Raw genomic sequence first — 13,838 nt, 5'->3', positions numbered from 1 at the left:
CTCTGCTGTGGAGTTGCAGGTTGCAGAAAAGGAAGGCTTTCCTCTTTGCGTCAGAGCCTAGTGGCACTTTCAAAATGTTGTGTTTCTCTACTTGTTCTTGTCTGACAAGTTTGCAGCAAGTCATAAGAAAAGTAGAAATGCCGTCTGCTCTGGCTAAAACAGTTGCATTTTTCTCTCAGACCTGCTCATCTTGTACTTACCCTAATCTTGCTCTTCTGAGAAGCTGACCTGAGACTGAGAAATTACTGAGTACATTTTGCCCATCTCATGTAATGAACAAGTAACTTTTCTGGGTGCTACCTGTGAAAGTAGGTTTTTGTTTATACTCATAAAGAGTCATATTAATTTTCTCCATTCTTGGTTATTTCTAGTACAAAGATGGAGTGCACGAATTGCTCCTCACTGTCATCACCTGGGTGGGAATTGTCATCTCTCTTGTTTGCCTGGCCATCTGCATCTTCACATTCTGTTTTTTCCGTGGCCTGCAAAGTGATCGTAACACTATTCACAAGAACCTTTGTATCAACCTATTCATTGCTGAGTTCATTTTCCTAATAGGCATCGATAAGACAGAGTACAAGGTAAGTTTTCTCTGTGTGTACTGATCTTGTTCTCTGAAATGACTGTTTGAAACGGATTTGAATTAAAACATGACAACACTGCCAAGCTTTCAGCATTCTGACACAGCAAGGCTGAAATAAAAGCTCAATATGAAAATAAGACAGACATGTTCATAAATAGTATTTACATCCATCAAAAATATCCCTGTGGCCTTAATTTCCCACTTACAGCAATGTTTTTCATTTTCATTTGAGAAACATCAGCTATTAACAAAGCAGGTGGCTTAAACTTTTGAAAGAGGAGATTAAATTAAATGTTGACATACTAGGAACATATATAAGTTTTCTATACATTCATATATCTCAACAGCTATTTGAGACATATATATACTCATATATTAGTACAGAGCCATATTTATATATTTACTTATTTTTTACACTGCACATTCATGCAGGTTTTTTGGCAGTATTGGTGAAATTAGTTCTGTCATTCAGAAGCGATTCATTGGGTTGAAATCTAATAATTTGGTAGAGTTTAATCCAGAATTCAGCCAAAGGGGAGAGAACTCAGATTGATTTCTGTTACGACAGTGGAAACTTCCAAATTACAGCAGATAAAAATGGCTTGATGGCTGCTTCATAATTTTAAATAAGCAGTATTACATTATGCATCTAGAGCCAACTGTTCATGTCTCAGATTATCTAAACTGTAAGCCCTAAACCCATATCGGTTTCAAAATAAAAGGATTGCTTATAAAATTGAAAAGTCCACTCTGTAATTGAAGATTGGGGGTGAAGGCACGACTTTCTTATCTTCATTCATACTGTTTAGCTGAATTTACTTTCTGCAGCTACTGTGAACATTAGTATTTTAAGATGTTCAGTGTATGTTTTCAGGTAGGGAAAATGCCCCTGCATTTGTGAAGGATCTTTGATAGAAGTATACGCTGTTCTATTACGCACCATTTAATTAGAGATGTCATGATGCAAAGATTTTGTGGTTCATATTTCCATCTTTCTTTTTCTTTGCAGATTGCATGTCCAATATTCGCAGGTCTCTTACACTTTTTCTTCCTGGCAGCCTTTGCCTGGATGTGTCTAGAAGGAGTGCAGCTTTATCTAATGTTAGTAGAAGTATTTGAAAGTGAATATTCTAGGAAGAAGTACTATTATGTTGCTGGCTACCTCTTCCCTGCTACAGTAGTTGGTGTCTCAGCAGCTATTGACTATAAGAGCTACGGAACAGAGAAAGCGTAAGTAATTGCAAGTGACCTGAGTGTTTTTCAAGTGAATAATTTTTTAAAGCCTATTAGCTGTCAGAGGGTCCCTGACAGACTAAAATACCATCTGAAAGCTTTATTGGTAAGAGAATGGCAATGCTGTGCACAAATTACAATCAAGTCTTTTGTAATTCTCTAGGTTCAGAGGATTTGTACTCTAGAGAGACCAATTCTAAATTATGGTCTTTCTTTTAACACAAAAGATTGACCTGAAACAAATTGAAAAAGTAAATAACTTTTTGGCCTCAAATGTATATTAAGTAAAAAATCTCAGCTTAAAGTATCTGACAGGCCTAACCGCCCAGTTTTAAGCTAATGCTTCATTAGATCGCTTTGTTCCGGCTGCCCCTCTAGCTAACTCTCATCCTGAATTACGACAGTACAATATTCCAACCCATATGTTTCACTTTGATAATATTTTATCAGGCGGGTAGAGCAGGATTAAAATTAGCCACTGCCTTTTATTTACAAAAATACAGATACATATAGAAAGTGACAGAAGGTAGACAGAAAACATTTCTGAGGATTTGAGTTGCTGGAGGCATGAATTTGCCTTCCAATAGTGTTTACTTTGTCCTTTGATGAAATTAGTTACAGAATGGGAAGACACTGTTGACTGCAAGAAAGCTGCTTGATTTTGCTATTGATGAAAGACAAGTAAGAGCAATTCAGCAGGGAACTGCGCTGTATGAAAAACGAATCACTAAGTGAAGTTGGCCCAAATAGGTTTACATGTCATTTAGTCTGGTATCATACATATTCTTTCTCTACTGTTCAGTCCCCAGTTCGGGCATTTTATTTATACCATGTTGTTTTTCAGCAAAACATGGCATCTGAATGTTTTCTGCCTCGTATTCCTCAGGAGTAAGCACTTTGCATATGATACGAAGTTAAAAGCAGAGATTTTGAAGATTACATGTGAAAAATATTTACTGATGGTAGATTCATTAGTCCATGATAGCACCTATGTCCAAAACTTTTGACTGGTTTTGTTTCTTCTTATATGTTAGCTGATCCTGATGATGTATTTTCAAGTTCACTAGTGTTATTAAACAGGACTCAGAAGAGTTTCAGGTTAGGAAAATTGTCCATGGACTAAGTGGTCCTGTGCAATGTTTATCATTGTTTACTGACAAGATGTTAGCTTAAAAAGTATTTTTGCACTTTGCATTTATTGGACTGAGGTGTTAATGCAATTGTTCACTTTTCATTCTCTTTTTTCCATGATAGTTGCTGGCTCCATGTAGATAACTATTTTATCTGGAGTTTCATCGGACCTGTTACCTTTATTATCCTGGTAAGAACTTTGTTTTTTTCCTTTCCTTTTAGGTTGCCTTACAGCAAAGTTAAAAAATTGAATAACATCAATCAATACCATCTTTATTCACAAGACATTTCATGAAAATGCTTATGAACAATTTGTAATGCGACCAATGGTTATATAAATGTTTAGAAATCTTTATAGAGTGCTGACCAAATGATTAATTGTCAAAGCTGTGGTGGCACTTCAGCATAGTCATTTTTTCCTAATGGCTTGAACTCTGAAGGTCGTATTGACATGTGTAGTCATGTGAAAAATCAATGAAGTACTAAACACGGGGTTTTTTAAAGGAACCATTATTATTGCTTTCAATTGAGTCACTATTGTGCACGTTCCGGAATTTAACTGCTAATTATCCAACATAATTATCTCGAAAGGGTGTTCTAGCGCATTGGATAATCAAGTTAATCTTATATTTCATTACACTTACACAGTATTTGTATGTGTATTTGCATATGCATATTTTTCCATGACTACTTCTGTGGGTATTTATGCTACATGTAACGTATGTCAGACATACAAGCTCATCTGTTTTAGTATAAATAATACAATATTATGTAACCAGTAGGAAGTGTATACACTTTCTTGCGATCGGTTGAGTAAAGTCGTTGTATGCGTGCACACCCATCTGTGCAGCTGCAGCTGCGCGTCCCGTTGTCCATTTAAGATTGAATGTTGTGTTCATACATCAATTATCCATTCTTTGAGCGCTTTCAGGTAAAAAGCGTCATCTGTCAACCCAGGGCAAAACCATCTCCCTGTTATTTCAAACTAATAATACCAACACTGCACAATGTAGGAATTTGGAAGGAAAGTGAATGCAGGACGTGCATTTTGGCTCACCTTGCTTCTTTCTGCTAGTTCAGTACCTTTAAAGCCTGGCTATGCTTGGGAAATACTCCGGAAGGCTGGTGCTGGGCGTATAGCCTATGTACATAGAGATCTTTTCTCATAACTGCTGATAGTTTTGGAAGGATGAATTAATTTGTTTTCATGCTTTTGAAAGTCTAAATAGCTACCTGTTCTCCTGCCTTTATACAGTAGTAGAGTTGTGAAATGTTAACAGAAGTTCAGTTCCCTTGAATGTCCAAATTCAGGAATTGTATTTTTGTCATTATTATTTTTTCAGCCTGAAGCACATCCATCAGGCGTAATTTTGACATTTCTGACTTCTATGGATCTATAGATGTACTATTTCAACACTTTTTGTAGCTTATAGTTTACATTACTTCTCCATGTAAAAATAAACTGATACTTTGATTGTGGAACTTTCTATTAAAAATGGACCTGGCCAATCTTTTGTAGGCCACTTTATTCCTTCCTGATATCTTCAATATTGAAATAACCTTATATATATTTATGTTTGTTTTACTGTCTGTTTATATCAAAAACTATTTAAATCATTGAGCAGTCACTTAAGAAAAGCTGGTTATGCGGTGTAGAAGTTGTTTGAATTCATAGGCATATTTTCAAAGAAATAGATGTAGATGCCAAAACTCATATGTGTATAAGTTGAATTAGAAAAATTACTGTGTTTGTAAGATTTAAGTATAAACCATAATAATTGTACAGAGTTTATTCTAAATACATTTAAATAAAATCAAGTCTCAGGACGATAGGTATTCTTTTTAATTAAACCTACAATTACAATCGACAGATATATTTAGTATTTTCAACATGATAGAGAATATTTTTCAACACAAAGTTGTTTCTTACAGTAGTTGTAATCATCACTAGAAAATTGTTCCAAGTTTCATGCCACAATACTTCAGTTACCTCAAGTCTGATTGTGTGGTGATAATTTTGCTTTTTGTGTCTAGCTTTTTATTTTATTGTTACTGGGAGTATTTTGCTAAGTCACCTCTATTTCTCTCCTTTGCTTTAAAATAACATTTCACATGGGAAGCTTTGGGCATTGCCGACGGCTTTTTCACTTCCTCATAACCAGGTCAGAGTGAGAATAGAGGTGAAGGACATTTAATCATATTGACCATGTACAGACATAGTTCACTATTATTTACTGGCCATGACATTATTATCCTCCAGCAAATCATTTAGGCTGAGACGCAAAAGGCCTTTGGGAGTAGTATTCCCAACTTCAAAAATATGAAACAGCAGGTAGCAATCACGGCACAGTTCCTGGGAGTAATTCTTCTCTAGCAATTGCTTTGCCCTCTAATCGTCCCAACTGAGAAAGCAAGAGAGACTGGAGGAAGAAGTGTGAGAAGTGTAATGGCTGAAAAATAATATGTCACGTACAGCGTAACCGAAGAAGAGCCGTATTTGTAGTGTAGCTTACTTGGTAGCATGTGAGAATTTCACGTTGGTAAGCTTTTTCACATGTTAATCAGATCACTTCTATGATCCTCAGTTTAACCGTACTGTCAATGCACATAAGCTCTTTTTTGACAACATTGCTGGCTACTTTAATTTACAAATTTTTCTCTGGGTTAATAAGCATTTGCACTTGTATCTGCACACAGGTTTGCACAAAATGAGGATGGGAAGTATAGGGGGGAAGCATGAAGTTCCTTAGTACGTCTTCTGAGGAACTTTCAACTTCACTCTTTCCATAGCCTGGCATGCCTTTGGGCACCAGGGTTATTATATCTATGAGAAAAGAGCATGTAAGTAATGAGCGGTGGGAAACCATTAGTATGCCTGAAATGGTTTAATGAAAGCTTGGATCATGATACGTCAGGAGCTGTTCTTATCATTTGGACAGCTCCATCTGCATCTTTAATAATTAATTCAGTTCAGTAAGAGTTCAGCGTGCACACTCATTTAGAAGCCTTCTTCAGAGAGCACCTCTCTCGCTGCCAGTCCCAGAGAGAAATAGGCTGCTGCATGGCTAAGAGCAAAGATCTGGAGATGCAAGAGCAGTTTTAGAGCTGCATTTGCCAGGTAACAAAAGCTCCGGGGAGTTCAAAAAGGGTCAGAACATGTGCAGTTCAGCTAGGTTACTTCAGAGTGGTGTTTCTGTTCTTCTGTCTTATCATATCCATGTCAGCACTGCAGGCTGTGTGAAATGAATTTTAAGCTGCTAAGCTCAGGCGGACGTGATTCAATTGAGCAGGTTGATGGCTATAAAACAAACAGTGCACTCCTGTAATCTGTGGTCAGAAAAGCCCAAGTATTTTGACTTCTATGTAGATCCATATTCATTCATCTAAGGAATGGGTGATGTTGGTTTGACTTTAATTCAGCCAAAACCACTGGAGTTTGCTTCTTGCAGATGAAGCCAATATATTAGGCTACCAAAGGTTGTTTAGGCAAAAATTCCATCCAAAAACCAGGATGTCCTGTTTCATTAACATAGGAAAGAGAGTTTCTTTTTTCACTCAGGTTGAGGCATGACTTCACCAAAGTCAGTGGATGTATACATGCAAATGCACACATAAGCTGGCTCTGCATATGAAAATGGACTGTATTTATAAGCTTATGCATATAAATAATACAGGTATATCTTTCTATAGTAGACACCTGATAAATGGTATTTATGTATTGCTGATGGGGAAAATTTATTATAATTATTGCAAAATCTAGCTTTATTTGGCTACTAATTCATTGTACCTGCAACTAATTCCAATCCATTAGTCTTCTGTGCAGGTTATTACATCCACTTTTTAAAAAGTTAATTTGACTTGAAGACACTCCCCCTCTCAAAATTACATAGGTTTCAAGTGCCAGAAAAACAAAATTCCTATTCATATAATTTTTCATGTCCAGTACCTTCTAATTTCCAAGGCAGAAATGGCCCTCTGCTATGAAAGAAGCACGATCATCCAGGGTGCTGCATTTTATTACTACCTTAAAAATTTTTCAGATTTGATACTTTAAAATAGTTACTTTTTATTTTTTAATATATAGCTAATTGTATTTCTTTCACTCCGCTCTATCCAGTTACACTTGTCATATTAAGAGATAAGTAGGAACTGGTATTGCAAAACGTGCTCTAATTTTTTTTTTTTTTTTTACTTTTACATACATTTCTAAAATCACAGTATAGATTAAGCTAGTTCTCTATGTAATCCAGTATCCTGTCTCTTATAGTAGATAATATATTTTAGAAATTACAGCAAAAACCTAGTACAATCATTAATGAAATACTATCAATCCAAGGTTTTGCTTATTCTTATCAGCTAATGTTTGAAATGATCTCACATTATAGCTCCACCTACTGTAACTGTGTGTTTTGTCACTCTTGGTATTTCAGCAGAATCTTCAAATCCAAACCTGATGCCTGACCAGACTTTTAAATTCTTATTTTTAGCCTTCAAAAGAGTTGTGGTCTGATTTTCAGAAGTGCAGCATGAAAGAGATTTTACTGACTTTATCAAGGGTGTAATTCCACGACTGCTTGAGATGTATACACTGTGGCTCTGTGTGTGTGTTTACACAACATACTCATATTTTTTATTGTCATTGAAGGAGAGCAGTACTGTTCAGGTGCAGATTTTGGTTCATCTGGGGTGGATGCAGCCCAGTTGTCGGGGTGAGACCCAGCCGGTCACTAGCCCTTTATGTTACATGAAGTGATGAGAAAGTCATCGTTGAGAGAGGCCCATTTTTGCCCTTACAAGTTTGCTCTCAAGAGCCCATCTTGCCATTCCTGTGGGCCTTTAGGTGACCCCAGAGTACTGCCTGTTCGTGGTGAACATTCTTCTTAAAGAAAGGTGCGCTACCCAGACCATCTGTGAAGCTTTGGAAACATCTGCAGATTCATTTGCCTAGATCAGTAACAGTTCAGTCCTCACGTCGTGGTGAAACATACCCAATTCAGGTTGGATGGGACTTCAGGAGATTGGTGGTCCAACCTCCTGCTCAAAACAGGCTCAGCTCTGAGCTCAGACCAGATTGCTCAGGGCTGAAAAAGCTTTCCTTGTACAAAGTTGGTACAAACGAATGCAAAAGCACAAAGTGTGTTTCCTTCTCCCCCCCACGTATTTCTCACCAAGAAAAGCAATTCAGCCATTCCTTCTGAAAGCAATTATTCTCCAGCAAGTTCCCGTCCCTCGCTGCTTAGTGCCTTGTGTAATAATGGCAGGATGCCCAAAAGTCTTTAACTCATGAGTTCCTCCAAAACAATCATTTTCTAGATGAGGAGCAGTAAGGGAGCCAAAACAGAATCTATAGAAAGGTTTGGTTACAGTATTTGTAAGCAGGCAAAATAGACTTTTGGTAATGATACAATGTGTAACAGAGATGCCAGCATGTTTGAACAAGTGGCAAACCATGGTCTTTTGCTGAAACTGAAAACTATGCAGTATTTCATAGTGATGGAGAAACAAGTATCATATGCTCTGTCGTCATAGTTACTTTGTCTTCAAAGTGCAATATTTTGCTTTTTTTTCCTTTTTCTTTTTCAGCTACTGTGATACAGCATTACTATTTCTGTGGGTTGCTTCTGGGGTTCTGTACCTAACTTAGAATTAAAGTGTCTATTAAGAAACTGCTATGTATAGTTATTCCCTAGTCCAGCAAGGACATACATACAGACAGAGCTGAGTATCTGCATAAAACCTGCTTAATACGCTGGAGCTTGGCTCATGCTCTGGGGTAGGACTGTGTCTGCTTGCATGTCACCGAAGGAACCTCAGTATGTAAATAGGAGCTTTTGTTTTTCATGTGTCAAACCAGCTCTTCAGTCGTACAAAGAATCGGAGGATAAAAACCTCTCATTTCATAAGGCAGTCATTTATGGGCTAAGCCATGTCTATGAGTTTTTGATCCAAGAATGATGTTGCTAGTACAATACAGGATACTCCAGGGTAGCTACTTAGGCAAGGATTAGCTTCCAGCTGTGCTGTAAATACTATTCTGAACTGGATTGTGCACTCCCAGTTGTATAGGTTGCAGCCAAATTTGATTTACATGTTAGCATTGGCATGGGGCATGTCTCTTAGCCCTTAATCTGTTTGTTTTCACAAAAAGTAAATTGAAGTTACATTTTTTTTAAGCAGGCTGGAGAAGTTCATGCTATGTCAGCTACCAAAATGTGCAAGAAACTTTTTCAAATACAGAAGAAGAAAGTTTGCCTGCAGAGGCACAGGACTGAGGGTCAGGTCACACACAGAGCCCCCATCCTCCATCTGGTGCAAAGGCCAGGGAGAGAAGCAACTTTATTTTCTCACCCAAGGAACTTATGCAGTACAGTGGATAAGAGGAACGAAATGATCACAATGATATAATGAAGTGTTTCTCAACTGGTTGGTCATTACCTGTAAGAATCATAAAAGGTAATCAGCAGGGTCAGGAGATATTGACACTTCTATTACATTTTGCAGCAATGGAAATCATGCTTAACCTACACCATGAACATACTTCCACTTACAGGTCAAGTATTTTCTGACAGTTCTTGAAACACAGAAATAAATTATAAAAGCTTATTTTTGTTATTTGTATCACATACACTTTTTGTATTAATCTCAAGATACAGTTGTAAAAATGTTTTACTTTGAATCAGGACTGATGAGGTCACAAGCTGCCAAACACTGTTCTGGTGTTGAGAACTCTTATTGTAGTTCATAATGTCCATCCTGATTTTGAGATTGCAGCAGCAGTCATAACTTGATTGCCCTTAGCAGTAGGAATTATTTCTATTATACGTGTCTTTATTAACAGACTCTGATCAGAGCCTTCAAAATCCTCCTCTTTTCTAGATTGTTAAGGCCTGCTCTTTATTAGGATTTGAGTGACATTTCTGACCATTGTGGCACAGCTGTAGGAACACATCTGGTATGAACTGATATCCCCAGTGTTACAAAAATTGTGAGGATTTCAATGCTGTCCCAAAACAAGGCTCCCAAAAATGAGAGACTAGGCTTGATTATTCTTCATCAGTAATCAGTTGCAGATACGCACGGAAGATTGTAAGAATGGGATTGTAATCTATCTAATATATGTGTTGCAAGGATGTCCGCATATTCACCCATCTTCTCTTAGCTATCAGTTCAGCCATTTCTTGTGAACCGTTGCACTACTAGATAAGGATGTATGTCTTCTCCCTGAAAGGACATAGCTATTAGCGTTTTCAAACATACGATTTTATTTGAATTGTCTGCATGATATAGGACAGGACGTACTAATTACTCAAATTAGCTGTATACCACTTTTCAACCCATATTCTGCAGGCATCCTTGTATCTGGCTTACCTATACTCTTCACATGCTTTGAAATCGATAGGAGAAAGGCACCTAGGATCTTTGATATCTGTGATTCTGTTTCACAATAGGAAAACTATAAAAAATTACCTTCAGTATCTTCCCTGGTGTTGTCTATATGAATGACACAACAAGAATAAGACAGCATAGTCCTTTCCTTCAAGTGGCATGCAGTCTCGCTTCCACAGAATCCAGACTACAAAGGGAAAGAGGGCAGTGGGAGAGTGCACCGCCAGCACACGTCTATGGCACTGTTCAGTTTGATGCATTTGCTACGCCTTTGTGTTTCTTTTCCTTTTTTCTCTTTCTTTTCGTTTTTCTTCGGTTACATTTAAGCTGTTTTCAAGACCCTAGTGGAATTTGTGAGAACAAAAGGGAATAAAAAAAAAGAATGGGAGAAACCAGCAAAGGCGAAAAACATTCCAGGAGCCGGATGAGATGATTAAAAAGACAGCTACAATAGTACAGTAAAGGGGTAACCGTGTCCCTCGGAGAAAGTCAGTGAGATGAGGAACAGGGCCAGAGGTGACAGGCAAAGGTGAACAGGGGCCAAGCACAACATGCTGGACTACAGAGCTATAGAGTGGCAATGACAAGTGTTGGACATGAGCTAAACATGGTGGTTCATGATGATGAGGTGACTTTGGAAAATTAAGTGAAGCAAGGACTTCTAACATTTTTTTCCCCTCATCCATATTTGCAATCACCTTTTACAGACTGTCTGATATAGTTACCCAGTTTCACTACATATTTGAAAATAAACTATGGGGTTTTTGTTTAGTCTGTAACATCGTCATTATTCAACCTGTTACTTGATGTAGTTTAATTTCATTCTTATCTGTTTTGACAGCTGAATCTTATCTTCCTGGTGATCACATTGTGCAAAATGGTGAAGCACTCAAACACTTTGAAACCAGACTCTAGCAGGTTGGAAAACATTAAGTAAGTGCTTTATGTTCAAGTATGAGAACTATGATTATTTTCTGATTGCTGAACTGATTGAAAGCTACTCTCCATTAGGAGCACATGCCATTGTCTCCCAGCAACTGCAGATGTCAATTAGAAGCAAACAGAGCCAATCCTGCTTTCGTCACATTGTTGCTGTAATGTCACAAACGCCGGTCAAAACTAGATAATTTCAGACTGGAACTAGTGCCAAGAAACTGTTTCACGGAAATGCCATGGCACTGTAGTAATTTCATTTGCATTTAAAATGCAGTTCAAAAATGATGTTCCTGTTTGCATGGCCGATATGATTATATTAAGTTTGTTTTGTTAAATGACTTTTTGATTTAGGGATTCTGAGCAGTTTCTACTCGTAATCCTGTTCTCCCAAGAGAATTGACTCTATTATTATTGTTAACTTGAAGATTATCTGCTGTTTTCATGCTAATTTAACAAATGTTTACTTTATCATGGTGCTGTACTGCAGTATCCCTTTTGCAGAGTAGTATAAGTGTTATATAATTAACAAGGCTTTGGCAGCTCTTGCTTCCTTAGGTAGTCTTTTACTGTATTCTGCATAGCTTTACGTTGTGCTGAAGGTTTTTGTTATCAACACTGAAGGGATGGTGCAACTTTCTAACGCTGAGGGTTGGATGAGAAAGGGTCTTACAGATTTGCTTTGAATGTTGAAAATGGCAAAGGGAGATTTTCAGTAAGGCTAACATTGTGAACTAGATGTTCTAGATAGGTCAGTATCAGCTTCATTGCATGTTGCATGATGAGAGAGAGAGCTAATCTTTAGCATCTCTCTCTTTTCTTCCTTTTCCTCTTTCTGTCTTCTCATCCACACCAGTAATTACCGTGTTTGTGATGGCTACTATAATACGGACTTACCTGGGTAAGATAGAACCCTACATTAACAAATTTCTAGCATGATTTTTAACTTTACAAACTCGGTCAATATTGTGGATTTCCCTTAATTTTAATTAACTAGTTTTGAGATACCTGATTTGCTAAAGAATTTTTAACTATTATATGCCTTTATAATTTTAAATTGCTTGCCTCTGCATTTTGAATTTCCTAATTTTGACTAATTTTTATAGACAATTAAAAATGCTCTTATTAATTTCTGTTTCAATTCTGTCTAATAATTTTGTTTCTCTTTTCTGCTTATAATGCTTTCTAGCTATGAAGATAATAAGCCATTTATCAAGTAAGATCATTAGTTAGATGTGGAATTCACTGACTAAATTCCCTTTCCCTTTCATTCTGTGCCGTTCTCTGCAATTCCTTTTCCTTAACCTATTCATGATGGAATCTTTTTTTCACTATTCTGTAGAGCAATATCCATATTTTTGTCACATTTCAGCAGGGTTTCTTCATGCGGAAGTTAGATCAACTAGCTTGAGTTTAGCTGAGTTTATCGGAGCATTAAAGATTTGGGCTCTAGGCTTTTAATCTGCTGTTTAACCTTTGTGCATTTGTGTTACATTATTTGGTGTCATATGGCAGCACCACTGTTTAAAATCTATGGTGTGATTAGTGGCTAAGCCAGATTTATCAATCTCTTTTGTAAAAGCAGATAAAGCAATGGAGTAGCTGGGGCTTGTGCTATACTTCTGCATTTCAAAATAGTTTTGACATCCTATGCAGTTCTTGAGAAAGAAAAAGGTCATATCTACTCTTGCTGTTTTCACTGGAGACTAAGAGTACCAAATGGAATTGTTCTTTCTTTAATAGATAAAAGGTTAAACCCAAGGAATTTTTACATTTGAATATGAACCTAGTAAAAGTCAACTGCAGGAACTGAAATGTTAATATTGAATTTGGCAACGTGCATTCTTGTAAGTAATGTTACTAAAATTAATTTTCTCTTACAGATCCTGGGTCCTGGGTGCATTTGCTCTCCTGTGTCTCCTTGGCCTAACGTGGTCATTTGGCCTGCTGTTTATCAATGAGGGGACTGTTGTGATGACGTATCTCTTCACAGTATTTAATGCTTTCCAAGGAATGTTTATTTTCATCTTTCATTGTGCCCTTCAAAAGAAAGTAAGTTACTGAAAACATAGATGCGTCTTTTCTAACTCCTTGCTCTGTGTGCTTGTGGGAGTCGTGTAACTGCTCTGTGGCCTGGGAGGGTTTAAAATGGGTGCAGCATTTCCAACCTGGGTTTGAGAAGTTTTGAGGCTTGGGGAAGAAAATTGCTATAGAAAACATACTGTTTAACATTGGTAATATGGTACGTATTAGTCTGGACTTACAACCAAAAGTCCTTTATGAACCAAATCCTGCCTCTGCTGCAGCACTGCAAACAAAGGATCATTTACAGTGCCAGCCCATCTCAGCCTGGAAGCGCTCTCTCTTTCTCAGATCAAGGCAGAGCACCTCTGCTGAGATCCCATTAAGCTGCCACATAAAGCTACAGGTGATAGGCAGGGATTGTACTATGAGTGCTCGTTCATTACAAAATTAGGCAAGATCTAAAAATTAATTTTATTATAACTTCAGCATACCTTAGAAAAAAGTAGTCATTAACGCTAGACAACTGCTAAGGGGGTGAGTTTTCCAA

The 13,838-nt window shown here is 37.3% G+C and overlaps 1 protein-coding gene across 19 annotated transcripts in view; it reads left to right on the top strand.

The window, feature by feature from the left end:
- Nucleotides 1–13,838, top strand: part of ADGRL2 (adhesion G protein-coupled receptor L2) — a 163,549-nt gene that overhangs the window by 135,248 nt on the left and 14,463 nt on the right. For 10 of the 19 annotated variants that reach the window (XM_054833289.1, XM_054833282.1, XM_054833288.1 and 7 more), the window contains 5 exons: nt 372–581; nt 1,593–1,813; nt 3,071–3,137; nt 11,175–11,266; nt 13,150–13,318. In XM_054833289.1, the coding sequence (XP_054689264.1) occupies nt 372–581; nt 1,593–1,813; nt 3,071–3,137; nt 11,175–11,266; nt 13,150–13,318 (759 nt within the window). Of the gene's footprint in view, nt 1–371; nt 582–1,592; nt 1,814–3,070; nt 3,138–11,174; nt 11,267–12,122; nt 12,168–12,455; nt 12,483–13,149; nt 13,319–13,838 lie in introns of all 19 variants that reach the window. The other 9 variants (XM_054833280.1, XM_054833279.1, XM_054833296.1 and 6 more) reach the window with 1 other exon arrangement.

The sequence above is a fragment of the Grus americana genome, chromosome 8 (assembly GCF_028858705.1).
Source record: "Grus americana isolate bGruAme1 chromosome 8, bGruAme1.mat, whole genome shotgun sequence".
NCBI lineage: Eukaryota > Metazoa > Chordata > Aves > Gruiformes > Gruidae > Grus > Grus americana.
Note: the sequence above shows the minus strand (reverse complement) of the source record. Positions and strands in the feature narration are given on the sequence as shown.